The sequence below is a fragment of the Mus pahari genome, chromosome 18 (assembly GCF_900095145.1).
Source record: "Mus pahari chromosome 18, PAHARI_EIJ_v1.1, whole genome shotgun sequence".
Lineage (NCBI taxonomy): Eukaryota > Metazoa > Chordata > Mammalia > Rodentia > Muridae > Mus > Mus pahari.
The window spans coordinates 248,414-262,487 of NC_034607.1; the positions used below are offsets into that span (position 1 = coordinate 248,414).

The following is a 14,074-nucleotide window of genomic DNA, read 5'->3' on the forward strand; positions in this document are numbered from 1 at the left end:
GAGACAGGGTTTCTCTGTATAGCCCTGTCCTGGAACTCACTTTGTAGACCAGGCTGGCCTCAAACTCAGAAATCCGCCTGCCTCTGCCTCCCGAGTGCTGACCACGCCCGGCTTCCCTTGTCTCTTTTTGCCTGACGTGCTCCCATACTATAAATGAAATGTAGGTTCTATGAAGAAATGGACAAATAGAGAATGGGATACTCATCACATCTGGGAGCCTGCTCTGAACCCTCAAGGTCCAGTTACGGTTTCCTCTCTCAGATTTGGAGCCCTAGTCACTTGATGCATAACTGCCTAGTTTCCTGTCTACCACTTACCCCCTCCGTCCCCCTCCTTCCCTCCCTCCCTCCATGCACTCTCATTCACTCAAACACCATATTAATGCCTTCCCCAAGTGGGCTGTGAACTACCCAGTGTGCTCTAACTAGAGGTAGACCGAGTTCAGAATCAGAAACTCTTTGCCTGGAAATCTTCATACTGCATAGGTGGCCCCAGGCTCTGAAGCCCACCAAGAGTCCTTACTTTGCTTGGGCTGTGAGTTCTAAGAGAGCAAAACTGTTGTCTAGCTCACTGCTGGCCTTCTCGGGACCCAGAACAGAGATGACCCAGTTCAATAGACATTTATTACATGAAAGAATCAAATGGAACTTTCTGCCTGTGGCTGACTGCTGTGCTCAAACTCCTCTCGCCAGCTGCCACTGTGACCGGGGCACTGGGGCATGGCTGCACATCCACCAACAATTAGTGGCGACCTAGCCCATGGCGCCCAGGTGTTTTACCCTGCAGAATGCTACAGTGGGGTTCAGGGTAAGGATGGGCCAGTTTAGAACTCTGCTGTCCAGCTCTGTGACTCCCAGGCACTGAGAGGGAGATGGAGTCCCAAAGCAAGGCCGATGCCCTACCTTTTTTCTTTTTCTTCTGGAAGGAAAACCTGCGTTCAATAGCCTTCACCTCCTCTGCAGAGATGAAATGCCGAACATTGTAGCTGACACCCACTCGGTTCAGGTGGCCCCGGACATGGTTGGCTAGCCCGATACCATTGTGGAAACGATCAGGACAGTAGGGGCATTTCCGCTCCTCGTGCTTTAGTGCCATGGCTGGATCCCCTTCTAGGAGTGTGTCCAGACCCAGTGAGCCACCCAAAGGTGTATCTAGGAGCAGGAAATCCAGGGGGTGGGTGCTTCTCAGCTCTAGCTCCTCAGGTGGCAGCTGTGGGGATGCTCGGGTGGCGGCAGCTATGACTTGTGGCCTGAGCTTTGCCATCAGAACAATGGGTACCATTCCTTGGAGCTGTTGCTGTTGAGTTTCTGAGGCATCGACTGCCTGGAGGGCATCTTGGAAAGTCTGCTTCAACTCAAGGGCTGGCTGAGGGATGAGGCTAGGGACGGCTAGGGGTGGAAAGGGTCCATTTTCAGGAGTAAAATCCATTTCAGAAGTCAGCACTACATCTTCATCTTCTTCCTCTTCACTCCAAGGATGACTCTTGTCTTCCATTCTCTGCAGGTGGACAGTGCTTTTGTTTCTATTGAGCTGTATAGAATAGGAAGCAGATGCCATAGGGGAAGGAAAGGCCAGCTTTCCAAGAGACTGCTGGCCTGAATTTAACAATGGGAAATCTCTCATGCCTGGCTGCTGATAATCTGGACCAAAGGCAAGGCCAGGGTCATATCCAGAAGGGTTCTCTTGCCACACAGAGGCCAAGAGAGGCTCAGATTTGCTAAAATAGTCCACGGTGGCAGTGTCAGGTAAGTGAGTATATGTATCCTGGCTAGTACCTGGCTGGCTAGTGAGGTCCTCAAAGGCCTTTCCAGCCTCCTCCCAGTGGGCGTGGTGGGCGTGGACTAGCCTCTCGTGCTCCCTGAGCAGACTCTTGCTAGGTGCTATGAAGCCACAGTGAACGCAGGTATTGAGGCCTGAGGAGTCTCCATAGGAGGGATAGACGAGGGTGCTAACATCTAAGACTGGGCTGCCACCCCTGAAAGGTTCCGTGGTCTGCCGGCTGGGCAGTGACCCACGCACATGCAGCTTGGCATGCTGCATGAAGGCTCTAGAGGAATTGGTGCCAAAGACACACTTGGAGCACTGTAGTCGTGCCTCACGGCCCTCATCACCTGGAAACTGCTTTAGCTTTTGGATCTCTTCAATAATCTTCTCCCGGGAAGCCTGGTGCAGTTGCCAGTGCTGTTCCAGGGCAGTGGGCTCTGTGAAGGCCCAGCCACATTCGCTGCAGGCCAGTGGAGCCAGGTCAGCTGGGGGCTCCTGGCCCGGGGCTCGGCGGTGCTGGCTCATGTGTTCTAGGAGGTGCTCCTTGTGCTTAAAGTAGATGCTGCACTCGATGCAAGGAAACACAGCTGGCTCCTCTTCCTCTTCTTCATTGCTGTCCACCCCACCAGCTACTTCCTGCAACAGTTCACACAGGTACGGTCCCGTCTGGACTGGGGACAGTAGGGGCTGCAGCCGCTCCACAGATGCTTCAGAGTTCACTGTCCAGGTCTGGGTGGCCACTTCTGAGGCTGATGTGTGGAGACCCCACTCAGAAGGCTGGGCCACCTCCCCAAAGTCCTCTAGGTCCTCTCTGGTACCCATCACTTCCATGTCCAAGGTCTTGGGAGTGTCATCCACTGGCACAATTACCCTCCTGAAGGAAGTGACAGTCTGTGGCTGGGCAGGGAGGTCCAGGTGCAACCGTGTATCCTTCAGGGGCTCCTGTTCATCCGTATCTTGGAGCCAATCAAACTTGTGGTGGCTTGGAGAGTATTTCTCTAAGAACTTCACTTCACCCTGGTGGTGCAAGAACTTTCTAGAGCCCTTGAGCTTGGCATAGGGTTTCATAGTTCTCACAATAACTGAGTCCTTGAACCTCTGCTCAGATGGGGTACCCTCCCTGGCCTCCTGGACCATGGGATGTTCCCAAGACCCCTGAACATCAAGGGATGCAGGGAAGGAACCCAGAAGATGGGGTGGTGGGGAGCCCGGCTGAAAGTCCAGGCTGTCTCCATCCCAGTAGCTGCAAGGAAGCGCCAATGGGATAAGTTAGCTGTGACCCTTGGTTTCCCTCCCTAGGGCAGTAGTGACAGGGAGTCCTCCCAGGTGGGATGGAATTGTTAGTTCCTTGAGACCCAGCATGAGGGTGACTGTGCAGAGGTTGGGAGTAATAGGGTAAAGGTGAGGAAGTCCAAGTGGGCCTTTCCAGAGGTATTTCGTCAAGGCCAGGTTCAGCTCTTAGGGTGCACCTGTCCACACAGCCCCAGCCCTGTTGCATCATTGGGGAAATGAGCAGAGACCACAGGTTGGGGACGGAGCCTCAAAAGAGTACCCCCAAATCTGGTGGGGGACAGCGGACTCTCACCTTTCCCCAGGGAGGATCCAAGGCTCTGACCTGGGCTCCAGGCTGCTTCTGTCTTGGTCCTCCCCAAACTGTGGCGACTTAGTCACATCTCTCCCCCAAATTTGGTGAAGGTCAACTTTGTGGCAGGACAGCTCAAAGGATGAACCTCCTCCCCTCTTGGAGGGTAGGGTCAGGAGTGACTAATGGTTCCAGTGACCCTGACCTTCCTGGGAGGAGACAGGTAGGGCTGGGAGGTCAGGGTAGATGAGGAAAGTTCTCTGGGCCTCAGTTTTCCAATCCTAAAAATGGAGATGATTTTCAAGAGTCAGGAATCTTGTCTCCCTTATACAATGTCTAAGGAGCTGTTTTGACAGCTGTCACCACTGAAAACTATCACACAAAGCAGGTGCTTATGTAAAAGCTTAAGTGGGGACTATGACCCCCACAGCAAAACATAGGGCAGAGACAGGTATAATTCAAGTACTTAGGAATCAGGGAGCACTTTACCTCACCCGATACCTAGTAAGCCTTGGGACTGATAGTTTTTTTTCCCAGGGGGACACAAGGTTTCACTATGTAGTCCCAGTTGGCCTGGAACTCATTATGTAGACTAGAACAGACTCAAACTCAGAGATCTGCTTGCCTTTAACTCAAAAGTGCTGGGATTAAAGGTGTGGCCACCACATCAGGCTCTGGGGATTCTTTTTTGTTTTAGTTTTTTTGAAACAGGGTCTCATGGTGTAACCCTGGTTGTCCTGTAAATTATTTTGTAGATGATGCTGGCCTTGAACACACATACGTTCACCTGCCTCTGCCTCCCAAGTGCTGAGATTAAAGTTGTAGCCACCACACCAGGTTCTGAGACTTTTTAGTATAAGTGTTCCTGATCAGTTCTCTCTTCATTTCTCCCCAGCACTGGGAATTAAACCTAGGACCTGGTTCATGTCAGGCATGTAATTATTGCATGCTGCTAATATTCTATCTAAACATTAAGGATATTCCTAAAGTATTTAATGGTAGACTATGATTAAGACATCATACTACTGAGGTCCTCTCCCTTCTTAAATTTTGAGACTGGATCTTGTTATGTTAGCTTTGCACTCACTCTGTAGTCAGGCAGGTTTTGAACTCAACAATCCCCCTCCCTCTGTATTATCAGGGTGGGCTGGCCTAGACCCTAGACAGGGTCTCCTTATGTATCCCAGGCTAGTGTTGGACTCAAGACTGTCCTGTTTTAAAAATCCCAGATCCTGAGATAGTAGGTATGTGCCATTGTGCCCATCATATACATATACACATATACATATGTATATTTTTTCATTGAGGGTCTCAGGAATCCATTCTGGCCATGAATTTACTATGTAGCAGAGGACGCTCCTGGCCTCCTGACTCTCTAGTATGTGCCTCATGAGTGTTGAGATCACAGATGTATGGCTCCCTTCATTTTAAAGAGCCTGCCTTCACAAGGGAGTGGATTAATCCCATCCATGGAACAGGTAGGGAAATTGATAGTACAGATAGGTCAAGTGGAGGCCATGCCCCCTTGGTACCATGCAATATTAAAAGTACCTCTCAGGGTTGTAGCAAAGAGTCAGTGGGCTGAACTGACAGCCAGAACATAATCATTATTATTTATTTCTAGACCTGTTGTTAATCTTGAGACTATCATAATTATATATTAGACCCACTAGATTCTTTAATGAAGAGTAGCAAGGCTGAGGCTAGAACTCAGGGATAGACGGTAGAGTACTTGCATTGAGTTTGTGAGACCTTTCTCTTCTGAGTTCTGTCCCTAGCATCACAAACAAACAAAAGAATCAGAGTAGTGGCTGCTAACATTGAAGTTGATTCCTGTTCTTTTCCAAGGATCCTTGAGTTCCCAAGGCAAATTTGTGAAACCTCTGTGGCAAGGTAGCTTTCCATTTTGCAGATGAGAAAACTGAGGCTCAGAGAGGCATTAATCTAAGCATCACTTAACAGAGAGACTGGATTCCAAGGGTTTAACCTGCAGACTTGTTCCTCTCTGGCCTGGCTCCTGGCAGGGGTAATGAGAGTTGACCTTCTGTGTTGCTATGAGACCTCCCCCTCAGCCCCAACACATACCCAGGGCTGGTAACAGGCAGTCACCTCCTCCTGCCTGGCCTCTTAATTCCCTCCTGACCCCTTCTCATTCCCCAGAGGGCTTTGATGGAACCTAGACACTCCTGATTGGCCCCCTGCCCTACCTGAGGTCAGGGCCAGTGTGGCACTCACCAGCTGCTGATCCGATGGGTGGCGGAGGTGGCACTGGGGAGGGCTTCGCTGAGGCCAGGATGGGGTTGCCCATCTGCAACAAAGAGGGGAGACCCTGAGGGGCTGGGGTCCCCCTGGCCAGGGCCGGGTTTCCCCTGGCCAGGGCCCTCCATACCTCAGCTCCATGAGCCTTGTGGGGTACTTCAGATGGGACCTGTAGGTCCCAGCCCATCCCTTAGAGGCTTTTGACCTCTGCCTTCCTGTGTCCTAAAAGGAGGTTCTCTGAAGGAGTCCTCTTAGGTCTCCTGGAGGGCCCTAGGGGCTTGTTGCCTGCCAGTCTTCCCCACATCCAGCAACCAGGGTAGCTTTTGTTTGTTTTAAAATCACACCCTGGGAAAACTCATATGCTTTTCATTCTAACTACTGGGAAAAGCTAGAGTCCCACCTGCCACAACAATGGCACAGGCATGAGGTCTGCGTCTATATTGGTTGGCTCCTTCAACTTCCCTTCCCTTCCCTTCCCTGCACCCTTACTGCTTTGCCTTTATCAAATTCCTCCCAAACCCCCACTCCTTTGAAGCTTTGAGTCCTAACTTTCTTTGGCCTTAGCCACCCCTCTCCCAAGTCTGTGTGTGTGTGTGTGAGAGAGAGAGACAGGGTCTCTTTATGTTGCCTTGGTTGTCTGGAACTTGCTATATAGACCTCATCGAGCTCCTTCTGCCTCTGCCCCCTAAGTGCTGGGTAAGGGCATGCAGCACTGTGTGGCAGCCTCAGGGCTTTTGCAGTTGGTACTTTGACTGCTTGCTCAAATGAGATGCTATTATCTCCCTCTTATCCTAATTTATTTATGTACTACTTATTGGATTTCTGTTGGTTGGTTTGGTGTTGGTTTTATTTTTTTGTGGGCACAGGATCTCATGTAGCTCAGGCTGGCCTTAAATTCAATATGTAGCTGAGGATGACCTTGAACTCTCAATCTGCCTACCTCTACCTCCCAAGTGCTGGGACTACAGGTGTGTGCCCCTGTACCCAGTCTTCATTTTGCTTCTGAGACAGGGTCTTTCTTGAGACCTGCTGACCTCTAAACTCACAATACCCCTGCTTCTGCTTTCTGACTGATGGGCTGACAGGTACCAATCACCTGCCTTTGTCTAGCTCTTTTTGAGTCAAATCTTGCTATGTAGCTCCAGTAAGTCTAGAACTCTTTATGTAGCCCAAGTTACCCTTACATCCATCATCCTCCTGCCTCTGTCTTCTGAGTGCTATGATTATAGGCCTGTGCCACCATGCCTGGCACCTGCTTCATTTATTTCCTAGCTTCCCCAGGTACTGCCAGGTTTCCTCGGTGAATAGCTGCATGTCTGGGTGCACTGTAAACAATAAGCCCCCTGAGAACTGGGACATTTGCAGTTCATTCATGGAAGCATTCCAGCATCAGGCATGCAAATACTCAACAAACACATGCCAGATAATGAGTGGGAAGTTTGGCCACCCTGAGCCATACATGGTCCACGCCTGCCTCTAAACCCTAAATCCTAGAATGGAATCTCTTTTTGGGAATGCCCACCACCCGGAAACAACACAGATAGAGCCAACTCTCCATTATCCGCCTGTAGAGCCAATGCCTGGAGCCACTGCAGGAATCCTGGCCTGTGCCTCTCTACCCACCATGCTTGCCTGACACGGCAAGCATGCCAAGCAGGGAGTAAGCCAATTGCCTGGGCCAAGGTTAACACGCTGGGGGAACTTGTGCCCTGGCCAGGGCCTGACAGATGCAATTGCTGGATCAACCTCAATTTGAGGATGGTCCAGAAAGGGCGAGGGCTGGCACAGATTCTTCCAATCCCCCTCCATCCAATTTTCCCTGGTAATTAAAAGCCTACCACTGGGGATAGAAGAATGAAAACGGGAGGGAGGAGTGGCCAGGAAGGTATGGTCTGTCTGCAGAGACTGACAAAAGGGCTGTTACGATGGCATGGCCTCTAAGATGTGGGGCAGGGGTACAAAACTTTGCACACCCTAGAGCAGAGTGGTCTTAGTTTTGACACTTGGGAGCGGACCCTTCTTTGGGCTGAGGCAGTTCGGCACATTGTAGGATAATCCACAATGTCTTTGGCCTCTACTCGCCCATGGGATGGTAGTTCCTACCTATCATGCAATCATGCCAACTGACAATGTCTGCATACATCCCCTAAAGTGTCCCCCGTGGAACCTGACTGTCCCCATTTGAGAGCCATGGAGGCAGACCCACCCCCTGCTCCTAGCAGGGGTACTCTGGGGTTTAAGGACAAAAGTTATGATGAGGTGCTGGAGGAGACAGCGAGAGCTGGGACAACAACCCTAAGAAACGGGGTCTATCCTAGACACGGTCACAGCTGAGAGCTAGTCAGGAGAAAGTGACCAGTGAGCGGGTAACCACTCCCAGCACAGCCTAGAGATGTGGGTCTGAGGGTCCCAGGTGTCCTGTTTCTGAAACTCTGAGTGTCCCAGATTTGATGGCTATGCGCAATGGCTGTTGTCTAAGAATTCCGTGAGCCAGGGGGGCACACTGGCCTCTTTGAGCAGCTCCAGTGAGGCTCCTATTTTTAGTGGCAGCAAGTTTGGAAGAAGGAGACCAAGCAGGGACTATAACTGAGACAGCTTGGAAGTGGGGACTTTGCCCAGAAGCCTCCACACTGAAGGAGATCCAGAAGTCCCAGTGGCACCTCAGATGCAACTCTGAGTCAGTGGCAGTGCCAGAATCCCTCACTGGCTCCTGCCATGTGGGGTCCCCGACACAGCTTACAAATGAGAGGAAAGAGTGCCCACGAGTCACTTAAACCCCAAGCCAGGCAGCCCGCAGCTTGGCAGAGTTGCCAAGAATCTATATTTTGTTGCCAGACAACTCCAAGTGCAAGGCCCAACAGTGTGACCAGAAGTGGCCTTTCAGGCTCCAAGCCTCTGTTTTTTTCCTCAGTACAATGCAAACAGCCATGAAACCAGCTTCAAGGGGCCACTGATGGGGGCCAATGAGATCACAGGAAGAGTTCCATCCAGAGAAACAGCGACGGGGAAGGAGGAGATGGTGTTCTGTGGTGTCAAGGCTGGCTTGATGATGTCCTGGGGTGGAAGCTGGAGGCTAGTCGTGTACCCCAGGCTTTCTCCATGCTCTGAGTCATTCTCTCCATTCTTTGTTCCCAGGTCCCATGTCCCATGGACAATAGTAGGCATGTACCAGACTCTTCGCTGATCTGAGTGGAACATGTAAGTCCCACAAGACTTTGCTGTACCTGCAAAGTCTACCTCAGAGGAATATGGGACTGCAATGGGGCTTGAGGCAGGGTCCCAACTGATAGCCATATTAGAAGACAGAGCAAGGCAGTGGTATTTCCTTGTCCCTGCAGAAAAGTTTGGGGGTGCCACTCCTGGGAATCCTTGAGGGGTTCTCAGGGCTGCATAGGGATGTGGGAATGCCCAGGCTTCAGGGTGGAATAGCAGCCTCAGAGACTGTTCCTATTTATAGACATCAGGAGACTCCCAGGGGACTCAAGCAGGCTGAGAGCAGAGGGACAGATACCCAGGCCTTCCCTAACCTCCACACTATGATTCTGCTTCAATGCAGCCATCCCCACATGTACTTTGGGAGTCATTACGAGTGGGTTCCATCCCCCTTGGTGGCCTCCTCCTATCTAGGCTGTGAAACAGGTGCACCCATGAATCCCTGGTTGCTCTCCAGTGGGGATGTGGGGTGGTGAAGACACATACCTACCTACCTTCTCCATCTCTCCAGTCTTGGGTCATCTGCTACATGGAGAAAAATGCCTAGTCGCTTGGAATCTACAGAAGATTTCTCAAATTCTCACAAAGTTAAGACTCCAGTCCTGCCCCGACTAGCTGTGTGACCTCGGATAAAGTCCTGGTACTCACTGGGTCCCGAGGACGGGACTGCTAAGGGATAGCCCTCAGCTCTGAGGACCTGTTACTCACCTTGCCCCCTCTTGCCTCATACTGGCAGGTGCCAGCCATCCCCTCCCAATCTTTACAAGCTAGGGCTTCTGTCCTGATCCCTGTGCTTAATGTCACTCACTCCTCACTCCGTCTTGGTTCACATCCATCCCCTCTGACCCAGACAAGGGGCTCTGTGACAGCAGGGATGGCACGTGCTAGGCCCCTTTATCACACTCTAGAAAGGTGGGTTCATAAATACCCGAGCATCGTGAGAAGAGCTGCTAGGCAGTGACAGATCAAGGATCTCCAAAAGTGTAGAGGGGCCATAAATAAATAAAGGGGTCTGTGAATGTGGCTGAGTGCAAGAGTACATGCCTAACTTTATGAGGGCCTGAGTTTCAAACTCAGCAAAACAAAACACAAAACAAGAAAGAAAACAACAGAAAGGGGGGGGGGAGAAGAAAAATTACTCAAAAGCTAAAAAAGAAGCTGGGCACGGTGGCATGCAACTTTAATCCTAGCACTTGGGAGGGAGGCAGAAGCAGGTGGATTTCTGAGTTCAAGACCAGCCAGATCTACAGAGTGAGTTCCAGGACAGCCAGGGAAGAGGACACAGAGAAACCCTGTCTCGAAAAACCCAGCAGAATAAAACAAAAATCAGGGAGTGACTGGAGAGATGCCTCAGTGTTTAAGAGAACTTTCTGCTCTTCCAAAGGACCCAGGGTTCAATTCCCAGCATTCACATGACAGTTCACAACTGTCTGTAGTTCCAGCTGCAATGGATCTGATACCTTCTTCTGGCCCCTGCAGATACTGCATGCAGGAGCTGCACAGATATATATGTGCACAAAACAGCCATACACATAAAATAATAATAATGAAAAGAAAAAACTTAAAAGAGGAGGCTGGGAAGTTCTGAAGTAGCTCAGATTCCAGCCCCAGGTATCTAACAGCCCTGGCCTCTTCAGGCAGCAGCAGTCATGTGCACATATCCAAATACAGACATTCATACTATAAAAATAATCAAAATCTAAAAAATAAGACGAGGCATGGAAGTGTGCCTTAGTGGGAGAGTGCTTGCCTAATGTGTAAACTGCACAAAACAACACCAGGAGAAAGAGCAAGTGAATGATAGGGAAGTTAATTAAAAACTAAAGAGGAGGGTAGGGACAGAACTCAATGGAACAGCTCTTGCAGAGTATGTGCAAGGGCCTACGTGTAATCCCCAGTCCTATAAAAAACAAAATTAAACAAAGAAGGAAGAGGGGTTGTAAAGCCACACTACTGACTTCACCCCTCAGGGTTTTCAATTTCCCATTCCTAACATGAGATACTAAATAATGAAGGCTTTCCCTACAAAGGTTCTAAGTACCATGTGAATTGAGAAGACAAAGAACTCAGCAAAAAGGAACCACCAAAGAGGTGCTTGGAAGTTACTAGAAGGCAAAGTTTTGGGGGACCAGACACACCAGATTCCTGTTAGGTCCTTAGACATACCCGGCCCCTCCCCTCTGCAAACCTTTGCCCTTGCTGTCCCACCGCCCGGTGGGCACTTCCCACCACTCATTCTGTGCTGTGCCTCAAATACCACTGTGTCAGGAGGCTTTTCCTGGGGTTCCCAGGCATGACCCTGGCACTCAGGTTAATATCTGCATAGCCTGCATCATCACCTGCCCTTATGACATCTGCTCAGTCGTTCCCTGTCCAACTTCCCTTCTGGAATGCCAAGCCCTGGAGAACAGGGACTTTTGTCTCTTTATGATTATTTTCCCCAGCACCAAGAACAGAAAGTGGCACAGCAGGTGCTCAGTGTTTAATAAACAAACAACAAACTGTGAGGTGGGGACAGCGTGAGCTAGCCTTGTATGGGGTAAATCAAGATGGAAAGAGGCGACTCGAGTCTCCTCAGACTTTACCTTACCACTAGAGGGCACACGCTCAGGAGCTCCACTCCATCAAGACTGCAGAAGAAACAAGTGGGCTTTGGGCAAAGAGCTCAGGGTGCTGACATGGGATTTGGATACACCTGGTGTCTAGCTCAGGGCAGACAGCCAGACTACTACAAGTATGAATCCCACCCAGTTTCTTACATCCAGTCATGGGCTCCCAAGACATCGGTCTTCATAAGGGCAAAATGAAAAGCAGTACGCAGAGCACCAAAGGAGACCATGCACATCGAACAGAATTCCAATTGCAACTCAGCCCCTGCTGGGTGGGGTGACCTGACTCTCTCTGGGCCTGGGGGACCAAGTGGGATGCTTCTTAAGGGCCACAGAGCCCTCTTACCAGAAATGCCACTTCTGCCATCCAGAATGTCTCCAGGGCCTTCTTTGGTGATTGGCAGGTAATGAGAAGATGGAAAGATATCACCTTCCCCCTCAGCAGCCTCAGCCCCACCCTCGATGTCCTCTCTCGGAGAAGGGTCTCGAGGACGGTCCGGGGCAGCCAGGCCACCTGCCAGTAACCCCTCCATGGGTGCCAGCCGTGAATCTTCACTCAGTACCTGGCAGGGTCAGCAGGACATTGTGGGCCTGTAGACAAAGACAAGGAAGACCTTAAGAGAACAAGAAGAGAATTGTTTGTTCTCCCCTCTCTCAGAACCCTAGTCCTCGCCTTCAAAGCCTATGGCCTCAGTCTGCCTCTTAGTTGAAGTGAGGGGGTAAGTGGTGTCGAGGGACCGTTCACTGCTACTATAATCCAATCACCTCTACTGTGAGCGTGCCTCAGTACACTACAGCTTTCTCTTTCCCCAGCTTCTTCACAGCCTCCATTCACCACAGTTACACACACACATTCAGTCACCTCAGTCCTCCCTCATCAATCCTCCCACCTCCGCCTAGTCCTCCCATGGCTCACTCACAGCGTCCCCGTCCCCGTGTCCAGCTGCTTTCCAACTATCCTGTGACTGCATAACCTATAGCCATGCCTCCAGTTTCCAGGATCCCAGCTCTCTCTCGAGTATACTGTCTCAAGGGCCCCCATCTTTGCCCTTATACTTTTCTCACTTCTGTTGCCCCACATCAATTACCCCTACACTTTTCCAACATCCACACCTTTCTCCCTACCCAGGAATGTACGGTTATTAACCCTTTAACCTCTCCACGCTCTCAAGTGACCCCACCATTAACCCTTTCCCTTCTCCTAGCATGATCTCTCATGCATACCAAGCCTGGGCTCCTCCACCCTGCCACCTTCCAATAGTATTGCTTGCATCCTCCACCGATATTGGTTGCTCTGGCCTGAGGATGAAAAGGACCGATGGGGCTCCTGTTTCAGAAATAAGGACCCTGGCGGGGAGGAGGGCGATTGTCCTCTCCACCTATAAATACCTTCAAGGTAGAGCAGAAAGTGAAGGGCAGGAATGAGGCGCTCTCCCCAGGGAGATGGTGGTGAGGCCGGGCCCAGGCAACCGGGGCGGGGCCGGGGCTCCAGGCCTGGTAGCAGGCGTTGCCCTCGAGGGCCTGGGCGCTCCCGGGGGGCCTACACAGGGTGGGTTGACAGTCTTGGCTGGAGGGGTCCCTGCCCAGGCCTGGAGAAAGCACCTGCGGGTGCCCACTCGGGTAGGCTCTGCCGGCGGGGATCCGGCAGGACCGCAACTTCGGAGCACTTTGGCAGCTTGGGGAGGGGGCTCCGGTCCAGAGGGTCGTTCCCTACCCCACCCCCGCAGGGGTCGCGGAGGTAGGGGCGGCGCTGCGCGGACGCACCCCGCGGGGAAGCTAGGGTCCCCAGGATGCGCCCTTCGCCCGTGCACCTCGGGGCGGGAGACCCCGCGGGACGAGCTGAGGTGGGGGGGAGACACCTGCCTCGAGACCCCCGCCCCTCCCCCCACCTGTGCGGCCCCGCCCCCCGCAGGCCCCGCCCCTGCAGGCCCCGCCCCGCCCCCGCCCCAGGGGGTCCCGCCCGGCCGGACCGGGCCCAGGCCTCTCCTCCCCGCTCCAGCTCCGCCCCGCCCGCGAGCTTCCCGGGCCGGATCGAGCCTCACCCGGGGGAGGCGTAGTCGCTGGCCGGGAACTCCCCTACTTCCTAGGGCCGTCGCCGCCACTACAGCTGCTGCCCCTCCTGGTGCCGGTGCCACGGCCTCCGCAGCCGCCGCTGCCTCCACAGCTCGGGGGACATTGTCCCTTTAAATCGCCCCCCCCGCCGCCCCGCCCCTCCCCCCCGGCGCGCCGACGTGACCTCAGCGCGACAGCCCCGCCGCGCCGCCATGATGGGGAGGTCTGCCCCCCCTTGTGCCGCTGGGGGGGGGGGAAATCCAACGGGCGCGCCGCCATGTTGGGAGTGGCCAGGCAGGTCACCCTTAAAGGAGCCGCAAGACCTTAGCGTCTAGGGAGGGGCTCTGTTACCATGACAACATCCTGTCCTCTGCACCCCACTGGTTCTTCCTATACTAGGTTTGTCAATAACATCTGGGTTTGTTAATAACAGGTAAGTTCACGGCAGGGAAACGTAGAAGTTTCCTCTTGGATCATTCATAGATCATTAAGGACTCCACCCAGCATCAGTTCTTAGCTTCCAGTCTCTTCCAGACATATGGTCAGTCGTCTTTCCTCGTTGTTCGTATTGGACTTAAACATCTCCATTACTTTA

The 14,074-nt window shown here is 52.2% G+C and overlaps 1 protein-coding gene across 11 annotated transcripts in view; it reads right to left on the bottom strand.

Moving 5' to 3' along the window:
• The window catches only part of Wiz (WIZ zinc finger), a 27,938-nt gene extending 14,352 nt beyond the window's left edge, over window positions 1–13,586 (bottom strand). For 2 of the 11 annotated variants that reach the window (XM_029531271.1, XM_029531265.1), the window contains exons 1-4: window positions 12,817–13,285; window positions 11,774–12,018; window positions 5,582–5,654; window positions 903–3,007 (exon numbers count right to left, since the gene is read on the bottom strand). In XM_029531271.1, the coding sequence (XP_029387131.1) occupies window positions 903–3,007; window positions 5,582–5,654; window positions 11,774–11,960 (2,365 nt within the window). In that variant the 5' untranslated portion in view covers window positions 11,961–12,018; window positions 12,817–13,285. Of the gene's footprint in view, window positions 1–902; window positions 3,008–3,349; window positions 3,628–5,553; window positions 5,655–11,773; window positions 12,019–12,651; window positions 12,727–12,816; window positions 13,286–13,469 lie in introns of those variants that run through there. The other 9 variants (XM_029531275.1, XM_029531273.1, XM_021217540.2 and 6 more) reach the window with 7 other exon arrangements.
• Between the last annotated feature and the right edge of the window lie 488 nt (window positions 13,587–14,074).